Raw genomic sequence first — 16,169 nt, forward strand, 5'->3', positions numbered from 1 at the left:
CACTTAGTGTGATGGTGTCCTAGAGCAGACAGCGTCCACTCCCTCAGTCCCAAGAGCTGGGCCAACAGCCCTGTTGTCGACAGGCCCCTGGCGACTCGGGTGAGGATACATTTGAATCGAGTTTGGGGAGGAACTTGTGATGTTGAAGAAACATGTGAGTAGTGACACTTGGCCCGTGAGAGTTAACTGCCCGCCCCGCGGTCCACACTGTTGGGGCCTGGGGTGCCGACCTGAGGAGCAGGGAAGGTGAGTCTGGAGCAGAGTCCCAGGGCTCGTCCTGCACCCTCCCAGGAAGGCCCCGGGGGGAAAGGCTTTGGAAGGACGTTGGCTTTGCTATTCTTTCCAAGGGGAGGAGATTGGGCTTTGAGCAGAGAATACAGGATGGCCCCGGGGGACAGGGGGTCTGGAGAAATCACCCTCAGGTACCACTTTTGGGGCAGAAGGGAAGACAGGAGTATGCCCCGGATGGGCATTCCCTGCAGGGGTGGGGGGAGTGGGGGCAGCGCCCTCAAAGGCTTTGGCCAGGAACACAGGGATCTGGAGAGCGAGGGTCGGCGCCGCTCTGGCCGCAGGCCAGCCCGGCAGCTTCCCAGGACCAAGCCGCCTCTGAAGACGGGCCCGCGCTCCACAGGGGGCGGGGCCTGGGGGTTAGTGGACATGACGAGAATCTGGGCACAGGACAGGGAGGGACGCGGACGGTTGTGTGGGACAAGGGCAGCCAGAGGTGGTGTGGGCTGAGCCACACAGCAAGGGGCAGGCCACAGCATGCCTAGGCCAGCACTCCCCTCCCCAAGCGTCATCCTTGTGTCACACGGCATGTTTATTAGGCTGCTTTTAATTGTTGACAGCTGGGGAGGGCTATGGGCCTTTGTGGTGGCCGTGTCCCTGACCCTCCTGGTCAGGCCCTCCAGGACCAGGCTGGTGGCCACAGGTCCAGAGCCTGTGCTGGCAAATCCCCAAGACTGTCCCCTGGGGTTGGGACCCCGGCAGGTGAACGGGGTGGTGTCCGGCCTGGGCAGCCTCAGGTCAGCAGCGAGCAAAGTGGTCTTCGCTGATGTCACGCAGGTCGAGGCCCGAGACGCTGGTGGGGCTGGCACAGGTGATGTTGTTGTAGGTGTAGGCAGGCGGCTGGCGGTCATCGTCCCCCTCCACCATGGCCCGGACGAAGCGGGGCACGATGCTGGGGTGCTGCAGGGCCAAGGCCCTCAGGGCCTTGAGGGGGCAGCTGCAGTCCCAGGGGTTGCCCTCAAGCCACAGGCGCTCCAGGCCAGGTGGCTCGGGCACAAAGGTCCGCAGCGAGTTGTTCCGGAGGCTGAGGTAGCGCAGCTGCCCCAGCGGGGAGAGCACGCCCTCAGGCAGCACCTCCAGGCGGTTGTGGGAGACGTCCAGCCAGAAGGTGCGCTGCAGGGGCCCCAGGACGTCCGCCGAGAGCACCGACAGCCGGTTCCGGGAGAGGAGGAGGTACTCCAGCTTGCTGAGGCCCTGGAAGAGCCGGGCGGGCAGGTGTGTGAGCTGGTTGGAGGTGAGGTCCAGCTCGAGGAGCTCGGCTAGCCCCACCAGGCTCTGCTCGTCAATGGCCGTGATGCTGTTGTCCTTGAGGAAGAGCCGGCGCAGCCCTGAGAGGCCGGTGAAGGTGTGCAGGCCGACTCGGCCCAGGCAGCTGCCCTCCAGGTGCAGGCTGTGCAGCTTGCTCAGGCCCTGGAACACCTGCTCTGGAAGGTTCCGCAGGCAGTTGCGAGAGAGGTTCATGACAGCCACATTGAAGAGGCCCAGGAAGGCGCCCACCTTAATCTCTTGGATTTGGTTGTTGTTGAGCCCGAGCACCTCCAGCTGGGCCAGGCCCTCGAACACCTTCTCGGGCAACTGCCGGATGCGGTTGTAGCCCAGCTGCAGCTCCTCCAGGAAGTGCAGGTCCTTGAAGGTTCGGGGCCGCAAGCCCGCGAGGGCATTGTGGGAGAGGCGCAGGACGTGCAGGCCCAGCAGGCCCGGGAAGGTGTCCTCCAGGAGGCTGCCCACGCGGTTGTGCGACAGGTCCAGCCAGCGCAGCGCCTTCAGGCCCAGGAAGGCGCCCGGGGCCACGGCCGCGATGAGGTTGTGGTCCAGGTAGAGCTTCTGGAGTTTGGGCAGCTTGACGAAGACGTTGGCCTTGACGCTCCGCAGGGCGTTCCTGCTCAGGTCCAGCTCCCGGAGCTCGCTGAGGCCGCAGAAGAGCGCGGGCTGCAGGTAGGCCAGCTTGTTGCCCGCCAGCACCAGCTCCCGCAGGTTGGCCAGGCTCTGGAACGCGGTGTCAGGCAGCACGGCCAGGCTGTTCCAGCCCAGGTTGAGGTCCCAGAGGTGGGCCAGACCCTGGAAGAGGCCCTCGTCCACCCGGCTTAGCAGGTTGTTGTTGAGGCCGAGTGAGGCGAGGCCCGGTGTGTGCAGGAAGGTGCGGGCTGCCAGGCTGCGCAGCTGGTTCCGCTCCAGGTGCAGGTGGTACAGGTTCGGCAGGCCCAGGAGCGCCTGTGGCTCCAGGCTGGCCAGCTGGCTGCCCTGCAGGTTGAGGAAGCCCAGGCTGGAGAGGTTCCGGAAGGCCGCCGTGGGGACAGAAGAAAAGTTGTTGCCATCCAGCCACAGGGCCTTGGCACCCTCTGGGATGCCGTCGGGCAGCCGGGTGAGGTTCCGGGAGCTGCAGAAGACGCTGAGCTCGTCTGTGTAGTCGTCGTGGCCGCAGACGCAGACTGCCGGGCACTGCAGGCCCTCAGTGTCTGCTGGCACCCCAGGCTCCACTCCCTCCAGGCTGCGGGGGCCCAGCGCTGCCCAGGAGACCAGCAGCACTGCCAGGGCCAGGCCTCCTGCGGGGAGAGGGGCTTGGGGAGACGGCACTGAGGAGGCCCGGGACATGAACCCTGGGTGAGTAATACACTGAACCTTCCAGGCCTCACACCTAGACTGCAGCATGCAACGGTTGAAAGAAGGCATAGCTAACTGGACTGGTGGAAGTATGAGCTGAGATATGAAGTGTCGCCCTCCCTTAAGTGAAAAACGGCAGCCAAGCAGGACAACTGGGGCATCTTCCGGTTCAAAACTAACTGCCCTTTCCACCCCACGGGAGCAGTTGGGTAGTGATGCTTGTTCCAGGGAAAACTGAGAGCTGGCACCTAGCGATTAGGCCGTGTGTCCGTCTGCATCCCCAAGGTGGACACTCAAGCCAGGCTAGGCTGCTAGGCAGGCCTGGGGGAAGGTGTGAGCAAGGGAACATTCTGGAGCAGGCCTGGGTGGGTACGCACTTGCTGCCCTGAGGGTTTGGACAGTTGAGCTAGATGCCTGCTGCCCCAGCTAGACCCCCAGACCTGGGGGGCGCTCACCTGCTCCCTGGTGTGCGTGGCACTCACCCAAGGACTTGGCCCCTGTGGGATAGGCCTCAGGAGCAAACAGGGTCCCTAGACCGTGGACAGAGGTCAGGTTGTGCCTCAGGACAAAAGATGGCAGGCTCCCCAGCCATAGCTGCCTAGACTTTCCCTGGGTGCCAGGCTGCCCACAGCATCAGGCCCTGCCCTGCCTTCTGAGAGCTCCGGGTCCCGGGGTTGGTGCCCCACAGCCAGCTGGATGGGGCTTGGCTCCGATGAGGGACAGGGTGGCTGTGGCCTGGCCTCTGTCTGGCTGAGAGGACCCTGGCTTAGTGGAGGGTCCGGGCAAGGCCCCTGGGTGGTAGTGTGGGGAGCCTGTCCTCCCCTGCACTATAGGCTTGGTGGGAGGAGAGGAGGCAACAGCAGTTCTCCGGGGCACACCTAGGCCCCCACCACCCTGAGTTGCCACACTCCTTCATGGGCTCCCAGAGCCCCTGGCCCACCCCAAGTTGAGCCTTCCCTGCGGGCAACCCCTGCCTCAATGGGCTCAGGGACACAGGGCCAGCCACCCCTGGAGCGAGTGGCTTGGGCACACGGGGGCCTCACCTTTCCTTGGGGCCATCCCGCGTGCAGAGCAGGCTGCAGGCAGCGAGCAGGGGGGGCGTCTGCTGGGGCCAGCTGCTCCTGCCCTCTGGATTTCCCCACCCGCTGCTGGGGCAGCCAGCACCCTTGTCACCGGCCAGCCCAGCCCTGCTGGCCCCAGCTTCGTTAACCCTCTCCTGCCGGGCTGCCAGCATCGGCACTGAGCCCCCAGGGTGAAGATGGCATAGGGGACAGGCTGGGGGCTGCATCTGCCCTGAAGCACCTTCAGGGTACAAGGTGGGCTGTATGCAGACCTGAGGGCCAACAAGGGCCAATCCCCCATCTTCCCATTCCCCCCATCTTCCCATCCCCCCATCTTCCCATCCCTCCATCTTCCCATCCCCCTGCAGGGCTGGGCGGAGCAGAGCTGGGGCCCGCAGGCAGTGGAGGGCGGGGGTCTCCTTTGGAGTAGCCTGTGAGGGGCTGGTGTGCAGCCAGCCCTCTGCTCGTGGGTGGGGGCCCCTTGGGCAGCTCCTGGGGTCTCCCCGCCCAGCAGATGGCCTTGTGGGAGTTAAGCTGGAGCAATACTCTGCCCTGGCATGCTGACCACTCCCACCCTTCTCCCCAGTTCCTAACTGCCTGGGTGGGATTCTTTCTTGTTGAAGCCCCTGGGGGCCTGGCCCAGCCTTGGCTTCTCCCCTGACCTCGGGGTCAGCTGGTGTCTGGCCCCTGCCCCTCCCCCCAGTCTCTTCTAGGAATGCCTGGCAGGGCCCCGGCCACTTTGTGTTTGCTTTCCCCGGCACCGTCCTCCCAGGGAGAGAGTGGGGGATGGCCTAGCCTCGGGGGCCAGGTCTTGTGGCCGTGAGACCAGTCTCCACCAGTAGTGGGGCCCAGGCTGTCCTCCAGGGCTCCTGTGGGGACACGGCCATGCTGCGCTGCACAGGCTGCAGCTGGGCCTAAAGCCACCACGGGTTAGATGGGGGAATGGGGTGTCTGCTGGAGCTGGAGCACCGTCCTCCCCTCTCCACCTGGGAACCCAGTCTCTGCTCTCCCTGCTCAAACCACACATCCCGGGGCTGGGCCTCCAGCCACACTGTCCCTCATTACTGAGGACCCTTTCTCTGGCTGCCTTCCCACCATTTGCTCTGCTCTGCCTAGGGCAGTGGGCCTGAGCTTTGATTTTTTTTCCAGGTCGTTCTCAGCTTCTCTTCTGAGAAATTATAGATCTGCAGGGAGAAAGTCCACACCCAGAAATTTACACGGTAAACATACGTTTACACAGGACAAAGCGCAGACTCAGCAGGAGCTCCTGGATGGTGGGGCTGGTGCACGTGGCCTGGGAAGGAGAGTCAGTGTTTCCATCTTTTCAAGTTCAGAGGGCCTCAGAGGGTCAGGGCGGGAAAGGTCCTGTAAACCCCCAGTTGAGCTTATGGGGCAGGGAACCCTTATCAGGTTTTTGGCAGCCGGATTAGGTACTTTTAAATGTTTCTTGAGTCCTGCAGTAACATGAGTGTTCAGCCCACTGAGTTTGAAAAGACTGCTGTCCTGGCCGCCCCGGGGCCGACTCTGGTCCCTGCTCCCTGAAGCGACCTGTGCTGACTTACAGGCTCATTACCGCCCTCGTGTCTCTCCACCCGAGATCCCCCCCGAGAAGTCTGGTTTCCTTGCCAGTTTCCGATCTTTGCAGCAGTGATGCCATACAGAAGCCCTGGGCCTGGCTACTCCTGTGCTGTCATAGACACAGTCCTCCCTTCATCCTCCTTCACGCTGTGGGCGCCTGACCCGCCTGTGGCTTGAGGGATGTCCTGGTCGTTGCCAGCAGTGCCGCTGCAACCCCCTGGGGCCTGCATGCATGCATTTCTGTGGGCCCTGAGTGGAATCGCTGGGACCAGGGTATGTTGTGCTGGCAGGAGGCCAACCCTTCCTGGGCAGTTGGGGGTCACACCCTCCTGGGGCTAACGGGAGTGCCCTTGACACCACCCTTACCCTGTCTGCTCTCAGCCACTAAGGCGGGTGGACGGTGGCTTTCATCGTTCCATGTTGCCTCCATCACCAATGATGGCAGCTCATTAGCCAGTGGATTGTCCTGTTTGTTAAGTACAGTTAAGTCTCCTGCTGATTTTGTTTGAAAACTGTCCGGACGCAAGCTCCTTGGTCAGGTATGTGTGGCCCATGTTTTCTACTGCACCGTGGTTTGCTTCTCCAGTCTCGTCATCATTCTGATGAGAGTTCTTGATTTTAATGTGGTCTCACAAGATGCTTGTCATGTGGAAAGACTCCAAAAAGTTTTTTTAATGTAGTCTGAAGTATCCAGCTGTTCATTGTTTCTAGTCCTGTTTGGCACATGGACTTGAATGTATTCTCTTAAAACACCTCGTGAACATGTAACCGCCCTACCCTTCTCTGTGACATCCGTGGGCCACGCTGTCTCTAACTCACTTTCTAAGAGTGAGGTGGTGGTCCTTGCGTTCTGTTGGTGACGGTCTCCTCCCCACGTTTAGTGCAGGGCCTTTCCTCTCCTCCTGGCTCTCTGGCGCCATCTTTGCCATTAAGTCAGGGCCTGCATAAGCCCTTTCTGGGCTCCCCCTGAACCAGAGGGAGAGCACATCCTCCCCCCTCCTCCCGCTCCAAGAGCATCTCGGCTATTAGTGGCCCTGCGCGGTTCCTTGTACACTGTGGGAGCAGCTTGTCAGGTGTCCAAAATCAAACAAAAGCCTGTCCAGTTGTGATGTGTGCTGCAGTTGGAGTTTCCCAGTCTGTGCACGTGGCCTGAGCCCGCCCTTTATCTGGGTCCTCAGTTCCCTTCAGTGGTCTTGTAGATTTCCACATTAAGATCTTGCATAGATTTTTTTAGATTTTTTTTCCTTATAGATGGTTGTTTCTTTTAATACTATTACAAGTGTTGTCTTTTTTCCTCCTTAATTTCATTTGGTTTGTCTAGGCTGAAGTTTTTTTCTAGAAGTATATTGGGACACTGTAGTAAAGTATTATCTGTGGTGCCTTTACCCAACAGTTCTTTTGTTTTCATTCACAAATTAATGTTTTAATTAAAAAGTCAAAAATATATCCATCAATCAGTTTTTAAGTTTGAGCACGAGTTTAGGGGAGCAGAGGGAACTACATTTCAAAAGGAAAAAAAAACCAATGCCCTTCAAGGAGAATGAAAAAAATATAGTTACTTTTAAAATAAATCTGTTCATATAAGCATAGCAACTGCAAAAGCTTTAAACTATGTAGTTAGTACTAAAGTTGTCCACTGGACAGACTTTATATAATCTCTTCCAATGACCATCTCTCTTACTCCTTAAAATACTTCTGGATGAAACAAATTTTCCTAACCTTTTAAAGGTAAGCCAAAAACTAAGTGACGCACTGGTTACTAGTGACTGACTGACTAGAATTACCATAAGGGTAGTCCCGAGATGTTCAACATCATATACTAAAAGCAACAGTCTTACATAAACATAGTCATAAGCCCAGAGCAATTACACTGCATCATTAACACCAACTACCCCTCTTATACTATAGTGTTCCAATAAATAAAGACAGCCTCAAAGGAGAAAGTAAGACACAAATTATGAGCATCCATAGATGAGACAGTCCCAGCCTTTTGCTTTGGAAACCAGGAAACAGATGGTGGTTAAGGACCGATTCAACAAAATTGACAGTTTTCTTTCTTACTAGCTGCTTGTGAGTTGCTGTCAATCCTCCAACACCACGAGGACCCCCTAAAACCTAGACCCAGGTTCCAGCCCATCATACTCTAATGCCACTATCAGAGAAATTCTGTCTCCAAGTAATAGTAACGTGACACCACATAAAAGGAGGAAAGTCTAGATTCAAGACAGGTCGTTTAGAAGGCTACGATGAAGTTCACTGTAACTTTAAAATAACCTTGCATTAATTTGTTCCTAGCTGAACATTAGCCAGCAGTCTTGTTTCCTAGTATACTGCATTACATGTCTGCTGTCACCCAGCCTGGACCAAGAAGAGTAAACTAGCCACAAAAGTAGACCAACCATGTGGGTACAAATATACCCCAAGTTGTCTTTCCTCTGAGTGTTAACAGTACTTTAGTATCTCAAAGAGGGTGTAAATACTTGCTTAACTTTTATTGTCTGAATTAGAACTTAGTTTGAATCAAATTAACACCATCCAGTGAATAACTACTAACAAAAATGGCCTTTTCTGTTTACAGCCAAAAACTGGAGTCTGGAATGGTTTGTGCTTTTTGATTGACTTGCAACATGTGGCTGGGAACACAGTTCTTTTTCTAAAACACCTTTATTGAAATGTGATTCCCACACCATAAAAGTCAACCATTACCAGTATACAACTCAGTGATTCTTATTAAATTTGTATAGTGCAGCCACACCCATAGTCCAGCTTTAGAACATTCTCGAACAGTATATGGTCTTCTGTCTCCTTTTGCACTGAACGTGTTTTCAGGGTTCATGCACATGATGGTGTGTCAGTGCTGCATTATTGTTATGGCTGATCAATACTTTTTTATGCATTTTTTTATGCATTTGCCACATTTGTTGACATCTGGCTTGTTTCTGTTTTGGGGTTATTGTGAATAATGTTGCCTTGAACATTTGTGTATGAGTTTTTGTGTGGATACAGGTTTCACTCCTCTTGGGTGGGCTCTCAGGAGTGGAACTGCTGGCTGACATAGTATTTATGTCTAAATTTTTTAAAACCCTGTTTTCCAAAATGATTGTTTCACTTTACAAAGTATGAGAATTCCAGTTCCACATTCCATCAGTATTTGGTATGGTCAGTTTTGTTTTGTTGTTCTGAGCTGTTCTGTTTCTCTGACAATTGATGCTGGGCACCTTTTCATGTGTTTATTGGCATTTTTATATCTACAGTGTAATGTCTAAGACTTTTGCCCATTTTTTAAATTGAGCTGTGTTCCTACTGAGTTATAAGACTAGATATCATAGATACAAGACTATAAGCTATGGACTATCAGAGATAACATTTGCAGATATTTTTCCATTTGTGGCTTGTCTCCATTTTTTTAAATGTTGGCTTTTGAAGTACAAAAGTTTATTTTAATTAAGTCCAATTGATCAGTTTTTTCTTCCATGGCTTATGATTTTGATGTGGTGTCTAAGAATTCTACCCAACCCAAGATCACAAAGATCTTCTAATCAAGGAATATAGAATATCTAGCCATTTACTTGGATCTTCTTTCTCTTAGCTTTTTTTTTTTTTGTAGTTTACAGTGTATAAATCTGGTACTACTTTTGATAAAGTAATTTCTAAGTATTTTATTTTGATGCTATTGTGAATGGAATTTTCTTAATTTCATTTTCAGATTGTCATTAGTATGTATAAACACAGCAGGTTTCTGTTATATTGCATCCCAGGACCTTGCTAAACTTACTAGTTTCAGGTATGTTTGTGTATCTGGACTCCTTAAGATCAGCTCCATACAGGGTCCCATCTGTGAAGGACACTTTTACAATCCTCCTTCCCAGTGTGCACGCTGCCTTCTGTGTGTGCCTTAACTGCAGGTCTAGTACAATGTTGAGAAGTGGCAAGAGTGAGTCCCCTTGTTCCTGATTTTACAGGGAAGAATTCAATCATTCACCATGAATTAGGAGCCTAGCTTGTGGTCTTCACAGATGCTGTCCCAAACACAGATGTCCATGTCCTTATCCCTGGAATTGTGAATGTGTCTGGTTACATGGCAAAGGGAAAATGAGGTTGCTAATCAGCTGACCGTAAGATAAACATGGATTTTCCAGGAGGCCCCAATGTAGTTACAAGGGTCCTTAAAAGTGGAAGAAGAGGGGATCAGAAGAGGTCGGTGTGAGACAATGAGAGGACTCAACCCACAGTTGCTGACTTTCGAAGTGAAGGGAGGTGGTCAGGAGCCAAGGAATGCAGGCGTCTCTAGCAGTAGGAAAGGGCAAGGAAAGTCCCCGGCAGCCTCCAGAAGGAACAGCTCTGCCGACACTTTTAGTCCCATGAGAATCGTATCAGACCTCTGATCTCCAGAACTGTCAGATGATACACTTGTGATGTTTTGAACAACTACGTATGTAATGATCTGATACAGCAGCATTTGGAAATTAACAGATGTCCTTTATCAGGTTGAAAAGGTTCTCATCTATTCCTAGTTTGTTGACATTTTTTAATCACAAGTGGTTGTGGGATTTTTGCCAGATATTTTCCTGCATCTATTGAGATGATCTTATGAATTCTGCCCTTTATTCTGTGAAAATGGTTTATTATGTTAACTGGTTTTTAGATGTTTAACCAACCTTGCATTCCTGTGATAAATCCTGCTTGGCCATGGTGTATGTTGCTGTATTTCAGTTGCTAATATTTTAAGGATTTTACAACCATGTTCATGTGAGACACATGATCTCTGGCGTGTGTGCATGTGTGTGTGTGTGTGTGTGTGTGTGTGTGTGTGTGTGATGTCTTTTACTTTGGTATCAGGATAACACTAGCCTCTCAAAATGAGTTGGATTTTCTGAGAGTTTGTGAGTGACTGGTGTTACTGATAGCATGTAACTGGTGAAGCCACATGGACCTGAGCTTTCCTTTGTATAAAGACTTGACTTTAGTTAAATCAGTTTCAGTGATTTGTGTCTTTCTAGGGATTTGTCCGTTTCATCTAGTTTGTTGGTACAGTCTCCCTGGTATTCCCTTATAAGGCCTGTTCATTTCTGTAGAATTAGTAGTGATGTCCCCTCTTTCATTCATGATTTTGTTAATTGGTGTGTTACTTTGTTGATCAGTGGTTTTTCTGTTTCACTGATTTCCTTGTTAATCATTCTTTCTTTCTGCTTCCCTTGGGGTTTGTCTGCTCTTCTTTAGTGTTTTAAGGTAGAAGCTGAGATTTTTTTAATTGAGGCCTTTTCTTATATAGGTGTTAAAAAACGGTACATCTTTCTGTACCACTGCTTTAGCTGTATCCCACACATTTTGATATACTGTGTTTTCATTTTCACCCACACACTATTTAGATGTGTTATTTAACTTCCAAACATGGGGGGCTTTCCAGACTTCTGTTGTAGATATCTAATTCCACTGGAGTTTGAAATTATGCAAAGTATGTTCTCCGTCTTTTAAAACTTATTGTGATTTGTCTTGTGGTCTGTGATATCATCTATCCTGGGAGAATGTTCCATGAGCACCTGAAAATGATGGTGGAATGTTCTATAAACAGGTTCAGCCAAGTGACAGTGTCCTGTTATCAAATGGAGTATTAAAAATCTGCACTATTGCTGAATTATCTATTTTCCCTTTCAGTTTCTAAAATTCTTTCCCCCACTGACTACCCTACCACCCCTGCCCATTCAAACTAGATACTAGATGTTCATTCCTTCAACAGAAGATCGTTAGAACAGAAATCAGAAAAAAGAAATTATTGGTTGCAGAGCTTAACAAAGCAAGATTCTAGCCTAAAAATATTTGCTGACAAAGATATTTTTTAAAAACTCTTCGAGCTCGGAGAGCAGGAGAAAGGCTGGAGAAGGAAGGGAGAGACAGGGCCTGGTGTTCTGCTCCCTGAGTGGAACCCCAGATGGGCTTGAGGGCCTGAGAGCGGAGGTGACCCTGACCTCTGCTGAGGGCTGACTGTTCAAACAAACACAGTGGAAAGGGTGTGTGTGTCCTGGGGGCACACATGAGGGCAGGGCCAGCCTTCCTCTCTGGATCTACAGCCCCTGGGCCAGGCTCTCCCGGATCCACCGAGATCCACCTGTCTCCGCTGCCCCAACTCGGAACCAGTCTCCGTACAAGATGGTCCTGGACGAGCCTCTCCTTTACAGTTTCACTGACAGATTAATAATTACAAGTTTCAGATTACTAGAGGTGAGGGCTGTACAACATTGTGAATTACTAAATGCCACTGAATTGTACGCTCAGTTGTGTGCTGTATGACTCTCCCCTCAATTTAAAAATAAATTTAAAGGGTTCTAATTAATAAAATGCAGTCACTACTAAAACCTAAGCAATTTTATAGCTGAAAAGAAACAGACCACACTGGGACAGCACGTGACAAATGCAGGGCAGGTGGGCGGCTATTGGGAAAACAGTGAGGACTTGGCCAGGCCAGTGTGCTGGCCCGGGGAAGGAAGACCACCACCCAGGGGCGCGTCCCAGAGGGTCAGACTAAATGCACAGGGACGAAGCCTGGTGAGAGAGTCTCTACTCAGGGAAACAGGTGACAGAATGGTTAGGAAATGCTTCATAAAATCCTCAGAGGAAAGAAGGTGGGCACTGGGTCAGGAATCAGCAACAGGTAGTGAGAACACCTGGGCTGTTTATTTCCTATGGAGTAGCATCAGTCCACCTGTACAGGTGCCTGGGAGGAAATAAACGAGGAATCGTGAAAGTTACTGCAGCCAGAACGTAGCGCTACCCAGCGGACACTGCGGGGGACCTTTTAGCTTTATGGTCTCTAGGAAAAAGGCTGGGAGGGGATGAGGTCCCTGGGGAACTGAGAAAGCATGGAGCCCAAAGCGAGAGGACACAACCAAGGGCTCTGCTGGGAAGGGGGAAGGGACACAGACGTGCACATCAGAGACACGAAGACTTTACAGGCCGGATTTGAAAACGCAGGAAATAAAAAACTTACATAAGTGGCTGAAGAACAGAAGTAACAGCCCTTATAACCATGAAGAAACAGGATCACTAGTTTTAAAAACACCCACAAAAGAAAACACCGGGCTCAGACTAGAATTACCTCCTACAAACGCCCCAGGAGGTGAGAAGAATTTCCACGACACCTTAGCATTTCCGAAACCAGGCAGGGACAGTACATGAGTGAACCAGCGGCCGAAGTTCTGACGAAAGGGGATTTCGCCCAAGATACGGCGACACCACTGAAAACCATTCGCACCACCCCCCGGACCAAAGGAGATGCGATGAGACCCCCACTCGGACAACGTGCAAGCCAGGAAGACAGCTCACTGCGATGACCACAGCTACGCAGACCACGCACCAATCTGCAGGGGCCAGCTGGCGGCTTCCTCCGGGGAACACCCCCCTCTAGACCACCCTGCCCTCCTGACGTTGGCTCACTCTCCTGGCTTCAGGACTCCCCATGTGCTGGAGACACATTCAACCTGACTTGCCAAAACCCGGCCACACAGGTCTCAGCCCCTCAGTCTCCCCTTCCCAGGAAATGGACGTGGACTCCCAACTCAGCACTCAGCTCAGAGCCAGCCTGGGACCAAATGCTGCTGCCTCTACCTCGGCTCCCACTGGGAACCCGCCGCTCTACCACCTCAACCAGCACCACTGGTCTCCTTGCTAGTGGCCCTGCCATCACACCTGAGAAATCTGGGTAAAGGTCAGCTCTGATCCCATGTCTGCACAGCTCAGAGTGGACATCACACGGTCTATACACTGACCCACCTTATCACTGCTCCCCACCCCCTCCTCTGGCTCAGCTCAGCTCAGCCACACTGGCCTCTTGCTCTTCTGCAGACCGGCCCCAGGGCCTTTGCACTTGTTTTCTCCCAAATATCTGCATGGCTCCCTCTGTCCATCCCCTCAAGTTTTACTCACCTCGTCAAGGCCACCCCTGGCCACCCACCCTATTTAAGGACGACATCGGCAGCTCTCTCTGCACCTTTTCCTCCTTCACCTTTTCCCTGGTACCTCCTCTGTCTAACCTGCCCAGTGTCCCACTCACCTGATAGAGAGTAGTATTCCTGCACCAAGACAGGGATTTCCATCTGTTCCCTCTGAATCCGCAAAGCAGCCTGCCATCTGCCACATCATCAGCATTCAGATATTTGTTAAACCAATGAAAATCGGGAATAAAGGCCACTGTGCCTGCTTGCCTCACTTCAACACAGGAGATGCAGGAAACAAAAGTGCCAGTGACTGTACCACAAAGGCCCACAGAACAGTTGCCATTAGGGTGAGCAAGCTTAGCGGGGCTCCCAGGGACAAGGGTGACTGCCCTCCTGCGCACTCCTGACCTCAGGAGAGACCTAAAAAAAGACGCCATTTACAACAGCATCAAAATAAAGCACCTGGGGCCAGAGTTCCAGAGAGCCGGCCTCCAGGGAGGGAGTTACAAACCCTGGTGGGAAAGGCATCTGCTGCACAGCCATGTGTCCAGCCTTCCCCCTGGTTTGGGGAGGGAGCCTCTGATTCCTTGGAGTGACCTGAGGGGTGGGTACTCGTTAGTCACAGTAGCCCCGGCCACCCGAGTTGACACTAATGAGGTGACTAAATGGAGGCTGTCACCGGGCAGAACCACCCTGTGATCAGAGGGTGGGACGTCCTGGGAGGAGGGGCTGGAGTTCAGGCCAGGGATGACACAGTGACACCCCAAACCAACTGGACAGGGAGGCTCAGCGGGACGTGCCAGGAGGGTGGTGTGCTGGAGGGACAGCACTCAGCCCAGATCCTCCCCACCTTGCGTGTGGGTCTCTTCACTTGTCCAGTCCTGCTTTGTGTCTGTTATAATAAGACTGTAAAATCATAAGTCTAGTGCTTCCCTGGATTCTGAGTCATCCTAGTGAGCTGCTGAATCCGAGGGGGATCATGAGAACCTCTGAACTTGTCGCCAGTTGGTCAAAAGTGCACGTGGCCTGGGGACCCCAGCTTCTGGCCGGTGTCCGAGGTGAGGGCAGCCTTGATGGGGGACTGTGCCCCTCCCCTGTGGTAGTGCTGACGCTGCTGGACGGCAGCAGAGCTGCCCTGCACACACAGCGCGACAGCACTGCAGACCCAAGTGGCTGCACCAGCAGCGTGTTCGTAATTTGCAACTCTCCACGTCACAACAAGCCACTTCTTCCAATCCAGTGGGTCCACATTTCTCCAGTGCAAATCCCAGATGTAAATATCCTGATATTTACACATATGAGCAAAGGGCCAAGACTCCCTTGATGGATGTGGTTGGGCGAGCCCCTTGCTGGAAATGAACTGTCCTAAAGCTGTCATAACAGGGAACCTGGGGCCGACGTCAGGACAGACAGACATACCAGTGGAATGCAGAGCCATGAAACAGGTCTGGACCCCTGGACGCCGGCTCACCAGGGCAGGCAGTGCCCAGGGGGAGGGGCACCGGGTGACCATCTCCAGCCACCAGCATAAACAGCATGGTAAAAAGAATCACAAACTGGAATGTGAAAAGTAAAACAAAGAACTAGTGGATGAAATACAGGAAGGTGTCAGAGGCAGGAAAGGGTAGTTAAACAGGACACAAAAGCATTTACCATGAAGGAAAAAAATATACATTTGACTACATTAAATTAAGAATTTCTTCAACGAGACACCAGAGTGTAAAGCCAACAACAAACTAGGAGAAAACTGCAAACATACAGAATCAAACGTGCAATATGAAACAAAGGACTCCTACTGATCAGTGAGAAACACAAACCTGATAGAAAACCAGGGAAGAAACCTAAGAGAAGAGGCAGCTCCCAAGTGAGGAAATCCAAGCGGCCAGTAAGCATGTGAAAAGCAGTCAGCCTCCCGCGTAACCAGGTGACACGTGTGGAACCTCCGCAAGGCGCCTTCCACGCCCCGGACCGAGAGCGGCGGGCGCAGCGGGACCGGCCAGCTTTACCAGCTGGGCTGGATGCTCTCTGAAGCACTCTCTCCACCGGCCGGCATCCGCTTCTTGGGGCAGCCCAGGCCTGGACGAGAGCACGACAAAGCCATGCATCGCAGACACAGGACACTGGCCACAAGTCCAACCCAGAACTCAGAGGAGGGCAGCGGGACCTTGGCAGGCACCTGTGGGAGAGGGGCCTTGTGGCAGCTGGTTCCAAAAAGAACCACCCACCCTTGCCGCAGCCTTTGTGCTGCTGGTGGGAACTGGCGATGAGCTCCACATCCCCAGGGAGGGGCTGTCAGCAACACAAGGGCCACCTGGGGGGTGGGGCAGCACCCACAGGCCCACAGCAATCCTCGTGCTGGCCTTGGGCATCACAAAGCAAGGGATCCCAAGTCGACTGCATCAGCATTTCCAGTTGGCGGTACAAAGCTATGAAATGAAGCGTCTAGAAGGACTCGTGCAAACCCCTCCACACCCCAGGTGGTAGGGGGCTGCTGGTCACAGGGAGCTTTGGCTCCACCTAGAACGTCATCTTTGGACAGGAATGACTGTGATCCTCATGCAATTTTTAAATCTCCTGGACTCCCGGCTGTGTGGCCCACACAGGCAGCTGCAGAGTGACACAGACCCGAGCTTAGATAGTCCAGGGACCTGAGGAATCCAGGGAGATGGCGACAGACAACAGCGCTGTGTCATGACTGGCCTGGATGAGG

The 16,169-nt window shown here is 52.7% G+C and overlaps 1 protein-coding gene across 1 annotated transcript; it reads right to left on the reverse strand.

Moving 5' to 3' along the window:
* Positions 1–819: 819 nt before the first annotated feature.
* On the reverse strand, positions 820–6,205 carry IGFALS (insulin like growth factor binding protein acid labile subunit). Its single transcript, XM_072942388.1, has one exon. The coding sequence runs from the start codon at positions 2,956–2,958 to the stop codon at positions 1,027–1,029; it is 1,932 nt and encodes a 643-aa protein (XP_072798489.1). The 5' UTR covers positions 2,959–6,205; the 3' UTR covers positions 820–1,026.
* Positions 6,206–16,169: the final 9,964 nt, after the last annotated feature.

Source organism: Vicugna pacos, chromosome 18, assembly GCF_048564905.1.
Source record: "Vicugna pacos chromosome 18, VicPac4, whole genome shotgun sequence".
NCBI lineage: Eukaryota > Metazoa > Chordata > Mammalia > Artiodactyla > Camelidae > Vicugna > Vicugna pacos.

What these genes read in the sequence shown, in the direction of transcription:
- IGFALS (XM_072942388.1), bottom strand. Translation starts at nt 2,958, where the DNA reads ATGCCTTCTTTCAACCGTTGCATGCTGCAGTCTAGGTGTGAGGCCTGG.